Source organism: Solea senegalensis, linkage group LG8 (assembly GCF_019176455.1).
Source record: "Solea senegalensis isolate Sse05_10M linkage group LG8, IFAPA_SoseM_1, whole genome shotgun sequence".
Lineage (NCBI taxonomy): Eukaryota > Metazoa > Chordata > Actinopteri > Pleuronectiformes > Soleidae > Solea > Solea senegalensis.
The window spans coordinates 1683528-1694876 of NC_058028.1; the positions used below are offsets into that span (position 1 = coordinate 1683528).

The following is an 11349-nucleotide window of genomic DNA, read 5'->3' on the forward strand; positions in this document are numbered from 1 at the left end:
TTGATATGTCTGTTGATATTACAGCAGCATGTGAGCGTGTGCAGCCGCTGCCGTCAGACATCGCAGTTATCATGTACACCAGCGGATCTATGGGAGCACCCAAGGGCGTCATGATCTCCCACAGCAACCTGATCGCTGGCATCACAGGGATGGCTGAGCGGGTGCCTAATCTGGGGTAGGGAACACAAAGATCATCTGTTACCTTGATGGAATTTTACATCAATACGATTAAAATTTATGAGCCAAGAATGTTGTAAAAGTAAAACATGTGCTGATTGATCCTTTACTCAGAATAAAAGTGACTTGGATACTTTTCAACAGCAGTAGGAGGAAAGGACAAGATACACATCTTTAACCATTTAAGGAGCACTTTGGGGGCCAGTCTAATGCCGTGTTTCCACTCGACTTGCCTCGCCTCGGTGCGCTTGTTTTGCGTTTCCATTAGCGATAGTATGTGGTACGTGGTACTCTGTGGATCAGTTAAGAAGAATTAACAATCCTAGAAACGTGGGTTAATCTCCAACAACAACCAGGGAAATGTCTAAAATCTCAATATTTCACAGAGGAGTCTGGTTTATTCAGCGACAGCACCGCTGATCGTGAGCGCCATCACAAACCCTGACGTTGTGTTTCAGTCCAGTCTCATTTCTGTGTTGAGCTTAAGTTATTTGGTAGAAGATTTGCTTCCACTTTTTTAAAAACTAGTTTAATTAAAGTTCACCACACTTAGTGCTTCACTTTGAATATAAAAGCACACGTTAATGTGATTTTACTTCCCTCTAAGGTTCAAAAACACAAGTGTGACACAGGTCACAAGCTTGCCTCATAAAGGCCTTAAATACAGTTTTACATTGAGTCTCCTCAGTGTAGCTTTAGAAGAGACGAGCTGCTTTTATGACATTATATCAGTGCAGTAAAGACATTAACATGCTCTTATCTGCTGTTTCCATTTCTCCCCTGTGACTCATCTCTGCTGTCACTGGATGGATGCATGCTGCTGTGATTGTGTGATAAGACTTTGTTAAAGGACAAAATTCAAAGCGTCCTGGTCTGCGCTTCCATTTCAACTCTGCACAAGCACAGGCATGAGCTGGTTTTATGCAACACAAATATTTACATAAAACATTGAAGGAGGAAAAAAAACAACTCACCCGGGAATATAACGGGGGAGAGGAAATGCAGAAGAGAGTGGAGATAAAAAGAAATGGAGTGATGGGAGTTTGGGACACAGGATGAGAAAGATGGAGGCCAGAGCGGCTGTGGATGTTTACACCAGGAACAGGCTGTAACACAGTTGTGTAAACCTCCTCGTCTTTATGACCTGAATTTCAAACATCTTCAAATGAATGTGACTTTTGAAGGAAATCCCTCAGATGCATTTATCTTCTAAAAATAGCTCTCATATATTTGAATTCCCGAGCTCGTGAAAGTTTGTATAGAAACTAAAATGACACAACAGACTTTCTGATTTTCTGATCTGTTTGTTTTGCAGTGTGGAGGACACCTACATTGCCTACCTGCCTCTTGCTCATGTGCTGGAGCTCAGTGCAGAGCTGGTATCTGTTGCTCATGGCTGTAGGATCGGTTATTCCTCACCTCAGACTCTCTCTGACCAGGTAAAGTTCAACACAGGCCGTTTCTCAATACTCAAGTTAGCAAGTATGTACTTGCTTACTTGGGAAGTATATACTTGAGAAGTACGCTGGGAGTATATACTTGCCAAGTACGGGAGTACACAAGTATGTGGTTGTTTCTCAATACTCAAGTATGCAAGTATGTATGTATTGTTCTGCTGTTTGAATGGTGGCTGGCGCCAAGTGCTGCAGCCTCATTAGCGCCACCTACGGTGTTGATAAATGAACATATGAAATACTTTTAATAAATGCATATATGTCGTTATTATTTTTACATTCTAAATATTTAACTTCATTTATTAATTTATTTCTATTAAAATATACAATACAAATAATACAATGTGGAAAATAGATATATTACAGCATTGTAGAGTAGTATATATATATGTATATATATATATGACGTGTACAAATATATACTACCCTACATATCTAATATTTACATATTATATTTAAATACAGATACAATGACCGTGCGACTAATATAAATCTAACATTCAAAGTTAAAATAAAAAAAATAAAAATAATATACAAACTTTCAAACCGTCAGGTCAAAACGTTTCCATTAAAATCAAAATAACACGTCAACAACAAATCTATTGATCACACCGAGCATCTAATGACAGCCAGCGGATCATTTCATCAGGACAGGCCGAGGTAACGCTGCTCTGTGCCGGGCACGGTGAGCGCCGAGCGCCCACAGAGGCGGAGCTTATCACCTCCGACAAACGTTGCTGCCAAACTATAAATACGTCATATGTTCATACATAAACCACATATTTGAATTCTAAATGACTAATTTCCCGCCTCAAATGATGTTAAAACTTTGTTCCGGGACACAGAAAAATATTTATTTCAGATTTATATTTCTATTATCTGCTGCTATGCTCCGCCGAAATGTATTCTGGGATACATGGCCATCCCAAGTACGCTTAAGTCACCTCTGATGCATACTTGGTAAACATGGGCGGAGCGAGAACACTTCCGGGTTTGAGAACCGTCCTCGCTGTTCGCTTACTTGAGAATTGGAACAGCACTTGGACTGAGGCTGATGACGTTTTCACAAGTACGGGAGTACGCACAAGTACGCACAAGTACGCACAAGTATGGATATTGAGAAACGGCCACAGCATGGTTCATACCCCCGCCCCCCTCTGACGCTAACTCCACCCCCGTGCTCTTACTGCACGTCATGTGGTAGAGACAGAAATGGGGAGGAGCCTCATGCTAATTAGACTAGATTAGTAATGAAATGTAAATATAACAGAAGATCAAGATTCTTTTGACTGTGAACAGTGATAGCCACTCTGAAACGGCTGCTTGTCTTATTGGTAAATACCAGCAAATGAAACCATGTTTTAATGGTACGATGCGTAACATTTAACAACATTTATTGGTTACATTCATTTTACTGCATGTTGCAGCTCAATATCCCTCACCCCTCCCTCCCAAGTGTGTTGGAGAACATATGTAAAGATGTTTAGTTTGCTGGTCCAAAGTCGCCGCCTCCATAAAGCTGACCCACTTCCTGTTATAAATATAAAGGGCACATTCTGGGATAATGAAATCCAACAGTTTTATACGCTCATAAAATCAAGTATCATTATTTCATCTTCAGTTCAGGTCTGGCTTGTGAACTCAGCACCGCCTTTTTTTTTCTCTCACCCAAAGTCATCAAAGATCAAGAAAGGAAGCAAAGGAGACACCAGCGTCCTGCAACCCACTCTGATGGCAGCGGTCCCGGTATGTCTGCACGTCATCACACCACACTGTCATTTCTAAGATGCCTTAGACATTCATGGTATTTCTCACTGAGTTACTCTTTCTTAAATCTGTGTTAGTCTCACCCTGTTTGGAAGCAGAGTTCAGAAGTCAGCTCTTCATTCATTTACACCCAGAAATTAAAAACTTATTTCTGCTTGATTAAAGAAGAATTATGCAGGATTTTGACCCTAGTTTAACAGCTTCAGAGTCACTGTGATTTTGAAATGGCTTGTTGTGGGGAGACTGGGGGCTGTCTCCACTGACCTGGAATCCTGGGCTGACCTGGGCTGACCTGGAATCCTCAGAATCAGGAGGTCTTGCAAAGCCTCAGGTGTTGCAAGAAACACGGATTGCTTCACAGCACTACAGAGCTGGTTCTTTGAAGTCGTTTCAGGTGATTTGTCAGGAGCTCATGCAACAACTCAGTTGTTTTTTATTCCTTTTTCACACTAATTAATAAGAAACAACAAAAAAGAGAACAAAATGAATCAACCCTCTCCAACAACAAGAGAGCAACCCTTCATTCGTTTCATATATGAGTTGATCATAGTAGTAATAATAGTTTATTTCTTACCCGAAAACAATGTTCAGCTGTTTTTTAATGCGATGCTCACGTATACAAAGTCACCGTGCTCCCTCACACCATCACCTACACATTCTTTCACATCTTGATTCAAAAAATTCATACAAGTTCCTTATTTAGTGTATTATTTTTTCCATAGTGTGCATTTCTTTAATTGTTTCATTTGTAATATTTGTGTTATTTGTGTTCCTTTATGCCTTATACAGTGTGTTCCATCATGATGGGCTTTCTGCACAAACCTCAATAGTGTATATATTCCAGCTTTGAATGTTTTAATCTGTGTAAACACACCTCGGGAATTCCTGACTTTGAAATTTTGAACATACAAAACTGTGAGCAACGGGTCAACACAGTAAAACTGTACTGCACGTGTTAGCTGGAGTGAACACATGCGACAGTTTGAGACAATACACCCTCGCTGCTGTCTTCTGTCCCTCTCTCATCCCCTCATCTCCTCATCCTCTCATCCCCTCATGTCCCTGTGGTCGTAGTGTAAAGGTCGTAAGGCCCCAGCGTCTGGAACCATTCACAGCTGTAAACAGAACGTGAGAAAGCCCCATGTGGTTCTCCCCACGACACACACACACACACACACACACACACACACATTGTTTGCTGTGATATGACCACTGGCCGGTGCACGAGTCCTGTGTGGACTTCCTCTCTCACTGTTTGAGCTTCACATGCGTTCTCTCCCTCTCAAACACACACACACACACACACAGGGACCAGCTGCCTTGTGCCCTTTCCCCTAATTAAACCGAGAACTGTGGCTCGGATGATGAAGTGCTCTTCATACGTCTGCGTTGCCTTCACTTGTGTCTATTTACACCCTCGACACTCAGACACGGCGACAGCATGAATACAGCCAGGTTACAGAATAACACCAGTTGCTGTGATTGACATCCATGCTCCGCTGCACCATCCTGTTCTTATCAGTAACTCACTATATTCCATCAACATTATTCTTGAGTTAGAGCTTGGAATCCTGACCCAAGCCCTTTGTAAGCTGACAGAACCCAGTGAGTCAGGCTAGTTTCAGACTAGAGCTGAGCTAAGGCCATAAATCTTATCATGATTAAAGAAACAGTCGGTATCAATAATTATCATGATTAAATGTCACATCATTAAAGGTCACATTTTGCTGAAAAGTTGAAGATGTAACTTTTGAACCAAAAGAGTTCACACATTGCTGACTCAGTCCTATCGGCTCCACATGATCTGTTTGTCAGTATTGCAGAGTTCAGATCTTGTGTTGCCTGGTGACATTCCCACGCTGCACACAGGAAGTGATTCATAAAGAAGTGAAAACATGAAGAAGCGTTCACAAAAAGATTGAGATGTGAATTCCACTGCGCTGCTGCTGCTGCTGCTGCTGTATACACACAAACGCTCCCTCTGCCAGGTCTGATAATAGTGCTCGACGGAGCCTGTTGTCAGACGAAGAACGCAGCGTACGAATAATGTTACTTTCTTTCTCTTCATGAAGACTAAAGTTACGTACTGCAGCTTTAATAATGATGTATTTGTTTAACAGCTTCATGGACAGAGCAGAAACATTATATCGATATATATTAGTGCTGTCAGTTAAACGATGTTAACGCAAACACATTTTAACTGCTTTCATTTTTTTAAATCCTGAGATTAACAGGTGTGAATACACCACACTACACTTGTGTAGCACTTGTGAACAGGCACGCTGCGAGCCCTTTAGCTCGGATTAGCTCGTCACAACAACAACACATTAAACCACTGCACTTTATTCACACACTGCAGCTGATACACAGCCTCTCTTATTGTTGTTATTATTATTATCACAATAAGAGGAATAAGTCACAATATGCAGGTGACAGAGATATTGTCTCAATAAAAAGAAACATCAGCACAAAGAAAGCAGATCCACTTTTCTATGTTGATAAGAGCATTAAAATGAGAAGAAATAATGGGAAACAAAGAAATCAAGGGACGTTTAGAATAGATAATATTGTGCCATTAATGCGATTAATCGTGATTAAATATTTGAATCATTTGACAGCGATTATCTTATCTTATCCACACTCTGCTCTGAGTGAGTGGTGAAATGGACCCAGATCTGACACCAAAACAAAGTTAAACTTCAATGATTTCTAGTGTTACTGCGAGTCAGCTTAATCTTAATTAGCAATCAAGAATTAGCCTTTTCTTCTCTAATGAAACATACCCAGAGATTGACTTCTGTGGATTCCTTTGGTTTTCCTTTGGTTTTCTAGGTCATTGGTTGTTAGTAATCCATTGGGGGAGCTTTGCTGTTATGCAACCAAACTGAAGACCACATGTTCCACGCTGTGCTGTTTGTTCCTCTGGACTTGGCTTGTTAACAGACTACTATGTTCCCTTCTTTACGAGCTTTGGCCCTCTGAAATTTGACATTCTTAAAAGAAGTCGCACACGATGTTCTGTTGCAGAAAATATTACATGCAGTGAGATGGGATGGTAGCACCACAGTGATTTCACTTTCCTGATTTTTACTAATGACAAACAAGATTTAAATTCACAGCAGAAGTGAAATATCTTTGGTTCAGACACATTTATCTTCTTTTTGCCTTGTCTTACCTCTCTACATTTACATATGCATCTCATCGTCATCACTCTCTCTGTCTCATGTCCATCTCTGTCCCGCCTCTCGCTTCCAGGAGATCATGGATCGCATCTACAAGACTGTGATGACCAAAGTGGAGGAGATGAATTATGTCCAGCGAACACTCTTCATTCTGGCGTACAACTACAAGCTGGAGCAGCTCGCCAAAGGCAACAACACACCTCTATGTGACAAGTATGGACAGCTTTTATAATAAAGGAGAGTTCAAGAGTGCAAGAGCTATCTAATCCAGTAGACTATCTAATCCCCCCCCCTCCTCCATGTCCGTCCATCAAGGTTGGTGTTCAGGAAGGTTCGCTCTCTGCTGGGGGGCCGGACGCGGGTCTTGCTGTCAGGAGGAGCGCCGCTGTCTGCAGCCACACAGCGCTTCATGAACGTGTGTTTGTGCTGCCCGGTGGGTCAGGGATACGGACTGACGGAGACGTGTGGAGCAGGAACCGTTAGTGAACGTGAGCGGGAATGAAATCACACACTTCTAACAGCTCAGCTTCATTTCAGGGATCGTAACCTGGTACCTGGTGCTTTTTAACACCTCACTAAAATTTAATGAAATCACAAAACCTCATCAGCTAATGCACAACGTGACGACATCATTTCCGGTGGAACGCAAAGGTCACCAGTGAAGGTCGCTGATGAACCTGGACTGAGCACAAGAATCCTACATGTGTTGCAGTCTGCAGTCTCACCATTAGAGGTCACTAATTCTGGCACAGTGAGCCTGTAAGCAGGTGTGTCTTTGATATTGATATGAACATTTACAGTTTAACCCTGTCCCCCACCACCACAGTGCATCACATGACCACACAACTCTAAACTATCATTTTAAAGGTGTGAACAACTGTGTTGCAACTGTAAAATGGAAGCTTTTTTTTAATAAAGTACACAAATGAAAGCAGCTCATGTTGTCACCATGTTGATGACGTGCAGCTGATGCTCTTGTTTTCAATGGAAACACATTCATGAGATAATTGAAATCCTTCCAGTCTTTCCCAGGCTGCTGCCGCGCTCCTCGCTGCAGTCACGGGGGCAGGAAAACATTGTTTTGTGAATATTCCCTTTGGGATGGGGTTTCCATGGTGAGGGGAACAAGTGAGGTCAGGTTACTATGGAAACACATGTCATGCCTTGATGCTAGTGTGTGTTGCCTGATTGTCTGTTTCAGTGTGGGATTACAGCACTGGGAGAGTGGGAGGACCTCTAGTTTGCTGTGAGATTAAACTCAAAGACTGGGTGGAGGGTGAGTTAGTGACACACACACACACACACACACACACACACACACACGTGATATGACATGGATTCACAGAGACAAACTGTACGTTCATCAGTCTTACGCGTCTTCTGTGTCACCTCATGTCAACACTTCTGTGATCACAGTCGCTGCTGCAGGACCACCAGATTATAACTCATTTATATGACACAGTTCATTCTGAATGCTTAATCACCATCACGATGATTTTCTTGTTTGCTTGATACATGCAGTCAATGTTTTTTTATCTGTTCTGTTAAAAAGTCATAGAATCAAGAGAATTGCACATTTGCGTTATTGCACAAGTCATCTTCCCTTCAAACCCTGTTTGCAGGTGACTACCGTAGCACAGACGAGCCACACCCTCGAGGCGAGGTTCTGATCGGAGGACCAAGTGTAACGATGGGATACTACAAGAGTGAGGGTAAAAACCAAGAAGACTTCTTTGTGGATGAGAACGGGCAGCGGTGGTTCTGCACCGGAGACATCGGAGAGTTTCACAAAGACGGCTGCCTCAAAATAATTGGTGAGGATAGTTGGACGGATACGTTGTAAGTGACAGGCTGTGTTTGGCAGATCATCATTTTCAACTTCACATGCTGCAACATTTCAATAAACGTGATCAACACTGTGCACATTCCTGGATTACATCCAGTCAAGCTCTGTGCTCCACCTCCATCCATCAACCTGGCAGGAAACCTTTTAAGTAATCAGATTTGATCGCACTTCCCAGAAATACTCCACACTTGTGTTTACTTCAGTCACAGAAGCTGCTGCTCTCCCTCCTCCTTCATCTCTCATATTGCTGTCACTGGTTTGTCTCTGCTGTGTTTCCAGATCGTAAAAAAGACTTGGTGAAGCTTCAGGCGGGAGAGTACGTCGCCCTGGGAAAGGTGGAGGCCATGTTGAAGAACTGCCCCCTGGTGGACAACATCTGTGCTTATGCCAACAGGTGTAGTATCTGTGGTTACCGAGCAGACTCTGCCACAAGGGTCAGTCATAACAATAAGAAAAGCCCTCGGCCTGTGATGGCGTGGGGGCGCAGCGTGATGGGAAGTGACTGAACCTCTGTTTACTGAGGGTGGTTTGAGTCCCAGCTTTAAAAAAAAAAAGAAGTTGTATATGCTACACAAGTGTAGTGTGGTGTATTCACACTGGGTTGCAAAATTCACGGAATTTTGAAAAATTAGAAACCTTCCATGGGAATTAACGAGAATTTATGGGAGTTATCGGAATTAATAATCTTGATGTTTTGTCATTGTATGATTTATATGACAGAACAAAAACTTGTGTTTATATTTGTTCATGACATGTCTTTAGAAAGTTTCTAATTCTGAACATTTCCAAAATCCCTACACTAAAGTTCCGGTGGAAAGTTCCTGGAAATTCACACAAAAACAGATGATTTTACACATGGACTGTCATGAATTCGTTCATTATTTACCTGATGAACTATCAGTAATTCACATGTATTAATGGTATTCATATATATGTGTATGTGTATATATATCAAACAAAAAAAATGAAATAATTACCTGAGGTTGAGCAGTTAGAGTCAGGCGAGCTGTGAAAATCCATTCTGAAGTGACTAAATAACTAAAACTAGTCTAAATGCTGACGTGTCCTTGGGCAAGGCACTTAACCCCACGTGGCTCCTGGTGGCTGTGCCGGCAGCGTGTGAATGAGTGAATGGCAAAAATGTAGTGTAAAGCAGGTTTGAGTGATCATGAAGACGAGAAGAGCGAGATTTACAGTAAATACGGACCATTTACTAAAGTTACATGTTACAGGTTTGCTAATGTGTTTAAATCGGTGTGATGCTCGTCTCTTTGTACCATAAGCCTTTAGATTTATAGCTTCCATTCTACTGCATGGATGAATGGATGAATGGATGGATCCTTCTCTCCATTACACGTTCATTCTAAATTTAGGCCAAACTTGGTTGATGGAGCTTCACACAGACTCTGTTTTCCCGTGTTGCTCTGCAGCGATGAGACGTACGTGATTGGCTTCGTGGTGCCCAATCAGAAGCAGCTGATGTCTCTGGCCGACCAGTACGGCATCAGAGGGTCACTGGAGGAGCTGTGCGTCAGCAAAGCCATGGAGGAGCTGGTCCTCAAGGTCATCACTGAGGCTGCCCTCGTAGGTAAGACAGCATCAAAGCATCAAAGCCTTCAATCACTGGTTTGGGTTAGAAAAAAACAACAAATAAATCATTGGAAACTGAATTTCTCAAAACTCTAAACACTAAGTGAAAAAAACGTAATAATTTTCCTTCCACCAAAACAATACGAGCACTTTTAAAAACTCAAACATGAAATAAACTCTGATTATAATTTAAAACATCAAAGGTGTTCCTGTATGTTTTGGCGTCATGTGACTTATTCAAATCAGATTAGATAATCCTTTATTACTCCCACACATTTACAATATTAAAAGGGCACAACAAGAGCAGTGTACACTAAGTTTCAAGATAAAACACTGTGTACTCTTCTACTGTATTAACCAGGGTGTGTGAGCAGAGTGGAGCTGAGGAATTATGAAAACAAATCATAATAAATTCAATAATAATAATTATAACAGATGTAAGTCAATATGAGTGAGTCTGTTATCCAGGGTGTTTTATTTTGAAGGTCCGTGAACAGAGTTCAGAGGTTTGAAAAAGTGATTTTGATATTTGATGCAAACAAATGGACTCATTTGTGTTTATGTTGTTTTTTTCTGCTGCAGCGCGGATGGAGCGCTTTGAGATTCCACGCAAGATCCATCTGAGTCCAGAACCTTGGACTGCTGAGTCTGGATTAGTGACCGATGCATTCAAGCTCAAACGCAAGGAGCTGAAAACACACTACCAGGACGACATTGATAGGATGTACGGTGGGAAGTGACGTCAGGGCCGCGTCGCAAAGCACAGACCGACTCCTGAATCCGAGGCTTGGTCCACAACACGAGGTTTTCATTTGAAAATAGCATTTTCAGATCATCTTCTTTACATCGGTATAATAAGTAATGCATATTAAAAACACTTCACGTGAACTTTCAGGTACTCGGGTACTGATTCTGTCTTTTTAGTTTTTTACTTGACTGTGTTTACATGTTTAAAAAGTGTCTGCACATCCAAACTCAAACACATGCATTCACTTTGGTTCATTTCTAAATAAATACAGTCAAATGGAACCTGTTTGTGGGTGAGATACAAAGCAGTTAGCACACATTCAAAAATAAACATTGTGTACAAACATGAACACAAATGAAAGCAGAGTGATGTCGATGTAGCCAGAAACTCTGCCACTGTGGTCTAAACCTGTGGCTCAGTGTTCTTCACATGTCAAAGAATGAAGGAGAAGAAGATGCAGTTTCCTCCTTTTCTTTGCACTTATTTGAAGTTTCCATTATGTTTCCACCAGATGTTTGACCTCTGAGTTCAGATCCTATTGTCCCAGATGTGAGTTATGAAACGGATCATGTGCAGCTAGCAGCA

General features: G+C 41.7%; 1 protein-coding gene across 2 annotated transcripts in view; it reads left to right on the forward strand.

Moving 5' to 3' along the window:
* LOC122773878 (long-chain-fatty-acid--CoA ligase 3-like) overlaps positions 1–10904 on the forward strand; it is a 32148-nt gene extending 21244 nt beyond the window's left edge. For both annotated transcript variants that reach the window (XM_044032853.1, XM_044032852.1), the window contains exons 6-15: positions 25–175; positions 1493–1616; positions 3306–3377; positions 6654–6793; positions 6896–7068; positions 7782–7856; positions 8203–8394; positions 8706–8820; positions 9857–10014; positions 10599–10904. In XM_044032853.1, the coding sequence (XP_043888788.1) occupies positions 25–175; positions 1493–1616; positions 3306–3377; positions 6654–6793; positions 6896–7068; positions 7782–7856; positions 8203–8394; positions 8706–8820; positions 9857–10014; positions 10599–10756 (1358 nt within the window). In that variant the 3' untranslated portion in view covers positions 10757–10904. The remainder of the gene's footprint in view (positions 1–24; positions 176–1492; positions 1617–3305; positions 3378–6653; positions 6794–6895; positions 7069–7781; positions 7857–8202; positions 8395–8705; positions 8821–9856; positions 10015–10598) is intronic.
* The last annotated feature ends 445 nt before the right edge of the window (positions 10905–11349 follow it).